Below are 13,682 nucleotides of genomic sequence, written 5' to 3' on the forward strand. Positions count from 1 at the left end.
CTTCACCTCAAACCTTGAAGTAGTCTTGTTGCCTGCAGCTAGTCATTAAGGATGTGGAACAGCTGAACCTTCTCTAGCCTTTATAGGTCCAGGGATAACCTCATAAAGATGCTGTTTATTAATCTTAATACTAATCCCTAATACAGTTTCTAGCAATGACAACTCCATTGTGTTGGTTCAGTGGCAACTGCCCTTTTAAGATATTGACTTTTAAAAGCTGGTTCCTTTGCAGGATGCATTTGGCATTCAATCATCTCCTTTTAAACTTTTTTTCTCGTTTATTTTCTTAACACATGAACCAATTGATCTCTCCTGGATTTCACTATGTCTTGCTCAACTCAGACTACCAGACCCATTTAATTCTGGTAACTTGGATGAGAAGGAGCCTTGTCACAGTTTGGGCGATATGTCTTGCCTTAGTTGAAATTGTTTTTGGTTTGTTTTGTTGCAAAATTGGCTGCTCTGTCCTAAACTTACTCAGTTGCCAATCCTAGCGCTTGGTGCTCTATAGCTGTTAAAACAAAGGGCCAGACATATTTTGCAAGTGAACTACACTGTACTTCGATGAAAGGGTCCATTGGTTGTGACCAGTAGACACAACTGTTACCTACTCCAATTCCCACAGGTTAATGTTGGATATAGTGCTTTATGTTATGAAGGATTTAGTGCCTAAATGCTTTAAATATTTTTGGGTTGTATCTATCCTCACAATGATACTTCTGTTTTTTTGTGTAACCTAGTTTAAATGCCCGGTTTTATCCATGTTTAAGAAATATCCTATGCTTATTTTATTTTACTGCTTGCTGGTTTCGAGGCATACCATCGATCTTCTGTCCCCCCTGTCCACTTTAAGCAATTCTTTTATTTTATTTTTTATTTTTTATTTTTTATTCCCGCCCCACCCCTCTCCCAGCTAATGGGGCTGGAATTGTGCTATGGGTTTATTTTGTCAGCTGTATTTGTGAGTGGGTTTCTTACACTAGCTTGTGGTTTGCAGATTTTTTGTTTGCTCCCACTTTTAGGTCTGGCCAGACGTGATAGACAAAGCTTTCAGAAGTACAGAGGGAGAAGCTAAGGCTCTGCTTACATGTTGGTGTTCTTTAGAACTGCATTTGATTGGGTAAAGGTTGTGTGCTTCTGCTAAAAAGAACCAACAGAAATAAACTTGTGTGTTGCCCTTTTCCCCAAAACTGAAGTACTGAGTTGGATATGTGAGAAAGCCAAAGACCAAGGTCTAAACCCTTTATTAGTAAATGTTAGGCTAAATGCAGTATTGTGAAAAGCAAATATTAAAGTTAATAGGCAAGGTACCTTGTGACATGGAATCTCACAGATTACTGTAGTTGGCATGGGTTTTTCTATTGATTACCCCCTGTTGACACACTGGTGGATTTGAGGATTTGCACTGACAATCCTTGTTATGCCCTTGTAAGAGTGTTTTGATTTGTCAACTAGAATTGTGAATACTTTTGTAATTTTGTGTGTAATACCTGCCTGGTGTGAAAGCTTGCACTTAATACAATAGACCTAAAGTGCTTATGGCGACCTGCCTTTGATAGAAGCTGCAGACAGGATTGGTTGTGTAAAATATTTGTTAAAACGACTAGACGTTTAACAGTAGCTTATCACTGTTACAGGCTGTAAACTGGAATTTTGTAAAATGAATTTATCTTGGGAGCCAAGGGTTTTGACATCAGTCACCCTCTGTCACAAACCCTGGGGTAGAAGATTTTCACTGTGACCATCCTTGTTATGCATGATGGTTGCCAGCTCATGTGTCATTTTGTAGGCCGTGTTCGTTATGGTGTCAAGTGTATGATAAAGGCATTTTAATTGACTCATTGGGGAAAGTTATGCCATTTATCATAGGTTTGATCCGTTTATCATAAAGTTATGGCTTACCCCGTGACCCCGACTTGCTTTTTGTGAAAATAATGTATTAAAGGCAATAGGCTTTTAAGGATGGAATGTTAATACACTTTGCTAAAGTCTGTAGATGTTTAGGTACATGGTACTTCGCGGACTTTGTAGGCGATAGTTTTTTTTTTTATGTTGGTGACCCCATCAGACAAACGATGGAGATACAATGGCATTTTCCGTAGTGCATCATTGTTTTAGTATTCCAATATGGCCAACACATTGGTTCTAAAGGTGGAGGCCATGCTGGAACTTTAAAGCTACAATACACTGTCCAATGGAAATGCATGACCGGCATCCGCTGCTATGCTTTATTTGTTGCTGCAACCATATGCCTGCAATGTTGAGGGCAGCTTGTATTATATTTTCTACTCTTATTTTTTTATCTCGTTGCATATGTTATGGAGTTTGTGTTTAATTTTGGTTGTACAAGTCAGTGGGTGGACAATGAGTGCAAGGATGTGTGATAGTGCATTTATGGTGACCTAATGAGTACCTAAACACATTTTTGAATGAAAAGGCAATTTCATTTATAAGCCAGACGTACTAAAATTGCCAATTCTTGTTTCCATTTGTGAGTGGGTGGAATGTTTTATGCATCCTTTGGCTACAACTCTTTAACAATGAAACACACTTTCCTGTTGTGTGGCAGTTATGTTCCAGAAAGTTGCCATTAGGATAGGGTCCAATTGTTGAAGACTGTCCAATGTAAAGCAAGCGAGTAATTCATGATTTGCATGTAGATCATCTTTGCTCCCAGACATGCCAAAGTGGTTATAGTCACACTAGTCCAGGTTTGCTTCTGTTCTTCACAGGCAAACCTCCTCTTTGAGATGTTTGAGCTAGTACACTTCATATTCCATTTGACTCCCGCAGGTCTCCATTGCTCTAAACCCGCTTTTCATCACTAGTTCCTTGAATCGCATTTCACTGCTGCAATAATTGGCTTTTGATGAGTTATTGGCTTTAGTGGCATTTCAGTGTTGTATTAATATTTAAGGTGTTAATACAGGGTTATATATGTTGTAGAAGTACATAGTCTGCAGCTTGACAGTGGTGCAGACCATGTCTACAGTGTGGAGTATGGTAAAAGTGTGTGGTTGAGCAAGTGACAAGGGTGGTTGGGCATTCCTGTGGAGTGCAGACTGGATAAGAAGGGCCCAATCTGTAGGTGGCACCGAGGGTAATTGGGAATGGCGATGTAGTTTGAGTGTAGGACGTAGCTAAAGTTTGAGAGTGGAATAAGCTGAGGGCTGGGCTGTGCAACAGTTTGGAAAACTAGGATGAGGGTTTGTATTTTGCCTTGCTCTGTGCCTGGGTCAGTTTGTCTGATGTCTGAATGACGAGGGAAGGATGAATTGTGGGATACTGAACATGTTATTAGGCTTAGGAAGAGTGTTGATGAGGTCCAAATTGTTAAGGTGAGTAAAGAGTATAGCTAAAGCTTGTGAGTTTGGAAAGGGCAGTAGCTTCCAGAGTTCATTGTTGAAGTGATAAAGGTGGCATGCACCATTGTTGAAGTGATAAAGGTGGCATGCACATCAGCTTCACCTCCTCATGTAATTACTAAAGCCTATACTTGGGTGATAAGTAATCCTGACTTTCTCAGTCTTTGCTTCCTTATTCCACAGTTGTTCACAATATATACCATGTGACCGGTTCTGTTCGACTGACTCCAGCTCAAGAGTGGGGAGAATTCTTTAATAAGCCTGGATTTTTGAGTTAGTGCTGTTGGTTATACCCACACATAAAAGTATGTAAAACCTAGGTTGAGTATCGACATCAATAGCTCTGCTGTGTTTTAGATCTTGCATTGTACAAAAATGTAATGAATTGTTGCCGTTTTCATATTTAAAAAAAAAACAGCAAAGATGTCACTTTGTACACATTGTGGGTGTTTAAATCGGTGGTAACTTACTCTTGCCAGTTTAGAGCGTTAATACATACTCTCCATAGAGAACATTTGTCATGCTTATTCATTCGTGCCTGCTTTAAGAGTTGGGGAAAAAGAAGCATGCAGTTTCATATTTGCTTTGTTCATTCTGTCGTTCCATCTGGCTCCCTTTCTCTATCTGGCCTTCACTTCATTGCTTTCCTTTCTCCTCTGTAGGCACTGATGTTCTTTACATCGGCCCAGTAAAAGGTGAGTCCTTGCTGGGTAGGGTCTTGCTTTCTGTCTGAGCCTTCAGCTGTTCTTTGCTGTTTCAGAAACTTACTTTTCTATGCTGAACTGTTGCTGTTACAACGTTCTTTGCGAATTGCTAGGAATTTTATCATGACGACTTAAAAGTCGCGTTTTCCTGAAAATAACGGCACTCTTTTTGGAAGGATTATGGTACCTTTATAAAGGTGTTTATGGAAGGAAACAAGTTGTAAGTCTTCTGTTGTAGAATATTGAACATGTATTTTGCCATGTCTGTTGAACTTTACACAGAACACTTGGCATATTGGATTTAGAGAAAATATTAATAATCTTTTTTTTCTCATCATGATCAGGGAGCATATATTCAAGTCCTGGACTATATAGCAAGACTATGACACCGACTTATGATTCTCGCGATGGAAGTCCACTGTCTCCAACCTCTGCTTGGTTTGGTGATAGTGCTCTGTCGGAAGGCAATCCAGGGGTACTTGCTGTCAGCCAACCCGTTGCATCTCTAGACATCTTAACAAAAATGTACAAGCCACAATCCCTTCTCGATAAGGCAAAGATCAATCAAGGGTAAGTAAAGAATCCTAGTTCTGTTTTAAGATGTGCAAATGTTTTGTAAATCACTAGGCAGGTATAAGTAATTTGCCTCTATTCATGACTGATTATCAGTCATCAAACGAAACACAAAGATGTGGGCAAATTTTTTGTAGTGGTTAATGTTGGTTAAGTCTTCGTCATCCATGGAATGTTTACTGCCTCTTTTCCTGTGTGTGAAATCGAAGTGGAATGTACCTTTGTCGGCGTTGGGAGGGACAGTTGGTCTGCTGACTTTTCCATGCTGACTGCTGCACAGTCCCTGCCAAGAGAATAAACAGTTTCCTAACTTTATACATATTGTAGTGATAGTCATTACTACAATTATGATGGTGACGACTGGCAGGTGACTGCGGAAGCCATGAGAGCACACTGGGGTCCTCTCAGTGCCATTCTGAAGGTTCTCCGCATTTGTGGGTCACCACGGATGTCGTAAAGAAATAGCCTGTGAAGTTGGTGAAGTATTACTTGGCCAACAAGTACTGGAAGCTATGCCCAGAGGATTAGCAGCAGTGCCACACAGAGTCAAACAAGCAGATGTTGGGAAGAGCCGCCGTGTTGGGAGGAGGCGTGCAAGTATTGTCTAGCGGAGTATGCCCATAATGTGGTTGATTTCTAATTTCTTTGTCCACTTTGATTGCGTATGTGCATGAGTGTTGCGGCCTAGTCGATCATCATCCTACATAGACGAACCAATGTAGGCATGCCACGAAAAGGCTTTGGGAGTTTGTGTTTATCTTCGGAGTGTGTTTTGCTCAGCCTGTAGTCCAGTGTGTTTTCTGTAATCTGTAAGCGCCTACATTGGAGAAGAATACAGGTGTGCCATAATTGATATTAAAAGCAGCAATGCACAGCCCTTGGTTATTGGGAGTATTTTAAAGAATTAGCGCAGTGGCACACACAGTCCAGCTCTTCATTATATATTCAGGGGCGTCCTCTCCCAGGGTGACATGCACACCATTATGCTAAGTCTTTTTTAACGTTAAACCGCATGGTGGCACGCACATCCATTTGATAGTGATTTTTTTGTTGATCATGTGGTTTTACATGCTTTGACTGTGTTGGGCTTATGCCATTTTGTGCACACATCAGTAGTGTATTGGGTTATTAATTTTGTTTTCTTTTTGCATTCTGGTATGTTCTTTTCGAGCTTAGTCTACACTACATCCGTACCATGCAGTCTGTAACACCACCACCACCACCTTTCCTTTAAGTTCCTGGTAATCCTCCCATTGCATGGAAGAACTGGTATGATGCTTTTGTAACATACTTGGGAGCCATACGAGCGTCTCGTTATAGACCAGAGAAAAATGTTTATTACACTCTCTGGGGTTTAAAGGGAGGTCTGTTTTCAAACATTTTCCACCATTGGTGAGAGCTCAGGGAGAAGTCATTGACTAATATGTGGAAACTGTAAAGAAGCTAGAATTACATTTTGAGTTTAGTGGTCATCAGACACACGTTCGTCTTTGTTTCAGCGCTCAGGAAACTGAGTGCAGACTCAATTTGAGAGGTTCACGGAGCAACAGGTCAGAGACCAAAATATCTGTGTGTTCAGATAAGTCTATTCAGCAGAAATTGGTATCTATGGGAAACCGGTCTCTTGAAGAAACTATCCATACCGCAAAGAGCATCAACCGATCCAGAGTGTCCAAGGAGTTAGACAAAAGTTATGAGCACGTTTGTGCAGTTAGAAGCAAGGAACTCCAGTCTAATGAGGGTCCACATAGTGAAAGTAGATCTTTCTTTAAGCAAGCAAACATCTCTTTTAGATGTGTTAATTTTTCTCATTTCAAGGGTAGCAAAGGGTGTCAAGCAAATAATGACGTGCAGGGCTTGTGGCAAGATGGGTCATTTTGTTAAAGTTTGCCAAAGTGGGAATCGAAGTAGAGTTGTTACTAAAGTCAAGCAAAGGTTATGCCAATACTTTGGCATTGCGAATATCTGAGCTGGTTCAAGAAGATCTGGAAGGCATCCATAGTATTAAAGATGAGTTGCGAGAGAGAGAGAGATGGTGATGGTTGTAGGTGAAGAGCCTATAATTATTGGGGATACCTATGAATGTGTGGATCCTTATGTTGAATTGTATACAAAAAAGTGAATTTTTTAGTGGATTCCGGTGCAAGGATAACCATGATCTCTTAGGAGATGTTTGAGGAAACATGAGGCGACTGACCTTTGGAACCACCAGACAGGGCTCCTGTCTCTTATGAAGGGCAGAAGAAGAAATCTTAGAGTTCAAAGGTAGGAAAATACTTGACAAGATATATGTGGCTATTAAAGGGTTATCAATTATTGGGTGGTTCCACTAGTGTTTGTTTCAAATGATTCTCAGGCCAGGAACTAAAGAACAAGTTTCCATAGCCCACTTCACTAATTATACAGAAAACGTTCTCCAACAGTTTTGTTCAGTCTTTAGTGGTCAGTTAGGTATGATTAAAGATTTTTCACATCCGATTAAAATAAAAGATGGTGCCATACCATTCAAACACAGGCTTAGGAGTATTCCGTACAGTGTAAGACACCGTTTGGAACAAGAACTGAGTGAGTTGTGTGCAAAGGGCATAATCGAGCCGATTGGGCCATCAATGTGGCTTTCGCCTTTGGTTGTTACAAGGAAAAAAATGGCAATTACGCAGCCTGAATAAAAAACATCTGGGTTGACTCGCATCCTCTGCCAAAGGTTTCAGAATTGCTGATCATGACCAATGGGTCGGAACATTAGATCTAGCATCTGCTTACCTCCAGGTGGTCTTGGAGCCATCTTCAAGACACCTTATGGCGTTTGTCTCCCATTGGGTCTTTCCAATACTGTAGAATGCCGTTCGGATTGGCTCCGCAGTGGCTGTTTTTCAGAGGATTATGTGTCATGTTGAAGGAGGTCAGCGGTGTGCTGTTTTTCAGGATTATGTCTTGATATATGGAGAATCCAAGGAGCAACATGACAACACTATTCCAAGTTCTTAACATTATGCAGATAAAGGGTGTTGTACTTAAAGTGTCTGTTCTTAAAAAAAGAACGTTGACTACTTGTGTTCTCAGAACATGGTGTTAAACCTAGACCAGGTTTAGTAAAAGCTATTGTAGACACTACAGCACCTACAGACAAGGTTTGGTTAAAGTCTTTCAGAGGTCTCTGCACATTTTATTCATGATTTGTGCCAGACTACTCATCCAAAGTTCAACTTCTCACCAACATGTTGAAAAGAAATCTACTGTTCGTATGATACTAAGGTTGTCAAATTTTTGATTGGGTGAAATCTCAATTGGTTGGTCCCAAAATGTTGAAACCTTTCAATCCTAAGGTTAAGTGCACCATCACGGTTAAAGCCAGTGGGTTTGGTTTGGGTGCTATCCTCACACAGACTAAGGAGAGTCTTGAAAATACTTTGAGATATGCCTCAAGTGTTTTTTAGAGGCCCAGAAATTAGTTTCTCTGTCATTGAGAGAACTGTTGGTGGGCTATCAGGAGGTTTCACTCTTACATTTGGGGTAATCACTTTATCCTGTGCACAAACCAGTCCTTTGGTTTCTATCTTGTCTGGAAGCAAGATCAAAGTGCACACACCACGGATTGCTAGATTATCTACAAAGTCTGCATATGATTTTGAAGTTTCATGTTTTTCAGGGAACAAGAACGGTAGAACAGATTTCTTTTTTTTTTTTTTTTCTCTTTTTTTTTTTTTGTCCTTATTAGCCACGTAGTCGATCCAGGGGCGCTCCAACCACGAGACCCAATCTCCTCTGTAGCACCAAGAGACCAATAAATGGTCACCTAGTACACCAGAGGGCAGACAAGGTATCTCAGGGAAAGAAGAACCCTGCACGAACTATCTCCGTTCGAGCCATTTGTAGGCAGGTAGTCCGACGACAGTACGGCTTGGGGTGCCTCCCATTGGACAAGGAGATTTAGGCCTAATCATCGGACCCGGGAAAAAAAATAATAAATAAATAAATAAATTTAAAAAAAACCCGGGTTGGCTAACTGGACAGTCTCCACTCAATCAAGAAGTCACAGAATCTCACAGAACGAGGACTGCATATTCTAGCTAGATCTACCTTCGATGTTACGTATAATGAAGACAGCCACTCTGCATGTGTCGGGGAGTTCGTACTAACCCAGTTCTTACAAATTTCTCTTCTAGCTAGTAGAATAGCATAGTATAGAAATTCTCATTCTAATCCCTTGAAGTTCTCGTCTAGGCCAAAGATGATTAAAGACCAGGACAGTGGGACAGGGATTCTGAGAATTGATTCGAGTGATGTCTTGATTTCTTGCCAGTAATTAGCGATGTTCGGACACTCCCAAAACATATGTAGGTCTGAGGCTGCTGGGAAAGAGCATTTACTACAACATTTCCCGGGTTGGAATTTCGAGAGTTTCTTGGGGGAGTAATACGCCCGATGTAATGTAAAGAAATGATTGCGCCTCAACCATGCTGGCTTTATGATTTTGTAGAGGAGGGTGAAAGATTCTACCCATGTGTCTTCTACCTGGGGTTCTCCCTCTCCTCCCCACAGTTTTATTGGAATGTTGAACTCGCTCTCTCCATCCTCTATGATATTCCAATAGTAAAGAGCGACTTCCTTCCTTCCCGCGGGTTTCTCCACTAAGTTGTTTTCTAGGGGGCTGTGTTGACCCAGTATCGTTTTTTTCTTTGTTTGAGTTCGAAGCCAGCTGGCCAGTTGTATGTACACTATCCAGGAGAGTGATGTTGTTACCCTGGCTTTGAATGATTCCCATTTCGTAAGGGATCCTTCTACCACTAGTTCCCCCCACCGTGTTATACCAGCATCCAATAGGACCGTTTTCACGGTTTTAGAATATTGTGGTGAGAGCCCGGGTAGTTCCCAAATCGGTGGGTGGTTGGAGAGATACCCTATCCCAGCCTTAGACTTAATTTGAGTCCATTCTTTTATGGGGCAGAGTAGTGACTTTAGCCTGACTTTTTTAAAGAATTTCTGGTGGCTGAACTTGAATAAGAAGCCATTCAGCGGAAGGTCAGAACCCAATAGCATTGCCTTAAACATGTTGCCATTTGCGTTATCCAGAGGGATCTTGAGTAGCATCCTGGAGTGAGTCAAGTGGAACGCCCAAGCATAGCATTCCAAGTCTGGCAAGGCGAGCCCCCCCTTTTCTCTTCTTCTTAGTTTCTTCCACGCCAGTCTGCTTGACTTGTAGCCCCAGATAAATGAATTGATGTTTTGTTGGCATTTTGCAAGTTGTTTGGTTTCAAAGGTTAGTGGGATGGTGTTGAAGATGAATGTATATTTGGGGAGAATACTCATTTTTACCAGGCAAGTTCTCCCAAAGATGGTAAGCGGGAGAAAGGACCAGGATTTCATCAAGATTTTAGATTCACTGGAAATCCGGTCTAAGTTGTTTTGAGCCAGAATATTCAAGTCTTTGGTGATTGTTATTCCCAAGTATCTAATTGAGGATTTTACCGGGAGGAGATTTGTGATATTCCAGGTCATTATTTCTGTCTTCCCGGCGTTTATTTCGTATCCAGAGAATTTCCCAAATTCCTCCGCCTTCTTTATAACCGTTGGAAATGCCAGGGCCGGGTCCGTTGTGTAGATGAGGATATCATCGGCGTATAGCCCGACTTTCTTCTCCCACCCGGAGAAAGAGAAGTGCGGGATGTTAATATCCTCTCTTATGGACTGCGCAAATGGTTCTACGTACAAATTAAAAAGGAGGGGGGAGAGGGGACACCCCTGCCTTGTCCCTCTGCTAATTGTAAAGGGATTTGTTCGCGAGCCATTGACCAACAGACCAGCACTGGGGTTATTATATATTAGGCCTATCACTCTGCAGAATATAGGACCAAGTTGAAATGTATCCATTATTGTATTCAAATATGCCCAATTGACCCTGTCAAAGGCTTTTGTGGCGTCAAGTGTCATGGTTGCAAGGGGTAAAGAAAAAGTTGAGGCGATGTCAATGGCTCCCACTAAATCGTATGTTAAATCAGCCAGTTGTCGGCCTCTGATAAACCCCTTTTGATAGTCGTGGATAATTGATCCAATCTCGCTACCCAATCGTGCAGCCAAAATTGACGCAAAGATTTTATAATCATTGTTGAGTAGCGAGATTGGACGATAAGATCCACACTCAGCTGGGTCTTTACAGATTTCTTATCAAGATTTCCTATTGCTGATGGGGAAACTGGGTTAGATGAGGATGGCTAACATGAGTTGTTTTATTGCATCCATTGATATGAAAGAGGTGTGTTATAATTAAAGATGAATGGAGGGTTGTGTTAGCCAAGGATGAGTTTCTGGTTAGTCATGAAATTTATGAACAATGGCTGGCCTAAGGAGAAAAATGTACCATACCTGTATCAAACATTTGTGAAATTATTTTTTCAACTTTCTGTGGAAGACAGCATATTGAGCCGTGGTGATAGACTGATACCACCTGAGAGTCTAAGAGTAAGATTGGAGCATGGTCCTCATGAAGGCATGTGGGCAAGATGTTGACTAAGCGTAGGTTGCGTGAGGTTTTCTGGTGGCCTCTGATGGATAAGGAAGTGGATGATTTTGTCTGAGATTGTGTAATGTGTACTAATGCAGAAAAACGCTTTAAGGTAAGGACCACACCCATACAACCAAGAGAAATTCCCCAAGCCCTTAGGGGGGGAAACGGTAGGCATTCATTTGTTTGGCCCTTTTAACTTGTTGCCTCCATCTTCCCGATTTGCTGTGGTTGTCATCAATTACTATTGAGTGGTCAGTTTCGTTTTTGTATGTGAACCAACTTCAAAGCTACGTAAGATAAGGAAAATCTCCCATCTTTTTAGCCATTCAGCTCTTACTCAGGTAGTCACTACCTTAGTGCTTTCCCGCCTCGACTCCTTCCTACTTAAACGTCTCCAAATGATACAAAATCAGGCCGCCAGGCTCATCTACAAGCAACCAAAATGGATATCTGCCAGATCCCTGCTGGATAAGCTTCACTGGCTTCCAATTGCCCAACGTGTGGCTTTTAAGTCCGGATGTATCATTTTCAAGGCCCTAAATGGGAAAAGTCCCAAATTCATCAACGGCCTGATAGCAAGACAGGTTCCATCCCGCAACGTACGTTCGGCCCACCTTCAGCTTTTGTCCACCCCCACTTTCCGGCTTAAACGTCAGGGTGGCTGTAGGTTCTCTTATCTTGCTCCAAAATTCTGGAACTCACTGCCACTAGTAATCCGGAAATGCAACAATCTACTAGAGTTCAGACGACTGTTAAAGACCTGGTTGTACGTACAGGCACCTGGGTAACTGCTCTCTGCCCGACCTCCTGCCTAACTTAATCAGCGCCATGAAACCATTAGGTGACCGCGCGCTCTAAAAGTTCCTACTAACATAACATAACAAGGAATGTCATAGATTTTCTGAAAGATATTTTCCAGAGAGGTTTTCCTACCACCATTGTGTCGGACAATGGAGTGCAATTTGTCAGTTTCAAGATTTTCTAGAACAAAGCGGTATTAACTACTGTAAACGTTCGTTGTATCATCCCCAAACAGACCTGTAGACGCACACCTACTGTGTTGAACAACTGTGTGCAGTGGGCCATCACAAGTAAATGAATGGTACAGAATGTGGTGCGCTCTATGCTTTGGTTATACTGTACCACTCCACATTCTTTCACTATGATTTTATCATTCCAATTGTTGAGGGGAAGGAAACCTTCTTTCAAAATGTCCAGGGTGGATGTCGGGATGAGTGAAAATTAATGCCATCAATGGTGTGGATGAGTTGGTCAAGCAGAATGTTGGTAAGGCACAGGAGCGTCAAGAGTTCTTTTGATTCAAGGGAAAGAGTTGTACAACATCATGTTGCAGTAGGTGGTGTGGTATGGGTAAAGGTTCCTGTACATTGTTAAAAAAAAGGCAATATGTAATTCAGAACCTTTGGTTATTGATAACATTTGTGGAACTGCGATCAGTGTAAACAGTACTTGGTGGAACGTGGCTAGAGGGGTTAAGGTGAAAAGTCATTGTGGTAACGGTGGAACCAGTAACAACTCAGTTGATTTGTCCCCAGACAGTTGGCACAAACATTCAGGTGCCAGCGCAACTACGCAGAAGCAGACTGCATCAATCAGTTCCTGCAAGGTATTGCTAGTCTGTTCTGTGACTGTTGTCATGGACATGTGTACACTGGTTTGTTATTTTTGCTGGTTGGTGCTTAGTCATAATAATTTTTTTAATATACTCATGAGGTCATTAAAAAAAATATATTACTTTTCTTCCCTTTTCTATTCTTTTTTTGTTCATATTGCTTTCTCTAAGTATCCCAGTTTGCGTGTGTGTATTTTTGGTTTGTTATGATTATACTACTGAGGGAGAAAAAAAACAAGAGGAGAAGGATAATACCATTGACGTCTTCATCATCCTAGAATGTTTATTGCCTCTTGTCCTGTGTGGATAAGAAGTGGAATGTACCTTTGTGGGTGTTGGGAGTGACCGTTGGTCTGCTGAATTTTCCATGCTGACTCCTGTGCAGGCCCTGCCAAGAGATCAAACCATTTCCTAACCTTATACATATTGTAGTGATCGTCATTACTACATATGTTTTGCACATATATGCTACATGTAACATACAAAGATGTTGGAAGCCATTTAGATCTGCACACTTCAAAGATGTGGCCAGCAATTACATCAAATGTTTTGTCACACTTTTGAATAACGTATTTTTGTTCACTGTTGCTCATTTGTAGATCTTGCTTTTTGCTGTATGTATGCCTGTGATAGCCAACCGAGAATACAGTGAGGGGCTTTCAATGCTGGTTTTAAGCTGTTATTTATTTTGCAATGTTTTTGCATTGAGTAAAGGGGTTAACATTAAGTAGTCCTTCCCTGTATCATGCTAGAGAGCTTAAGTGACTCGCAGTGCTCTCTGTGGCCATGGGTGCCTCTAGAGCAGCATCCACATCTACTGTGGCAGCAGGAATCCTAGATGAAAGGGAGTTTGTCGTTGCCATAGCGACTACAGGTGCTACAACAGCAGCGACCACAGCTAT

The 13,682-nt window shown here is 41.5% G+C and overlaps 1 protein-coding gene across 2 annotated transcripts in view; it reads left to right on the plus strand.

The window, feature by feature from the left end:
• The window catches only part of FERMT2 (FERM domain containing kindlin 2), a 612,725-nt gene that overhangs the window by 322,713 nt on the left and 276,330 nt on the right, over positions 1 to 13,682 (plus strand). Inside the window, exons 5-6 of one of the 2 annotated variants that reach the window (XM_078659826.1) lie at positions 4,028 to 4,060; positions 4,414 to 4,639. In XM_078659826.1, coding sequence (XP_078515952.1) covers positions 4,028 to 4,060; positions 4,414 to 4,639 — 259 coding nt within the window. The remainder of the gene's footprint in view (positions 1 to 4,027; positions 4,061 to 4,413; positions 4,640 to 13,682) is intronic. The other variant, XM_078659827.1, reaches the window with a different exon arrangement.

The sequence above is a fragment of the Lissotriton helveticus genome, chromosome 9 (genome assembly GCF_964261635.1).
Source record: "Lissotriton helveticus chromosome 9, aLisHel1.1, whole genome shotgun sequence".
NCBI lineage: Eukaryota > Metazoa > Chordata > Amphibia > Caudata > Salamandridae > Lissotriton > Lissotriton helveticus.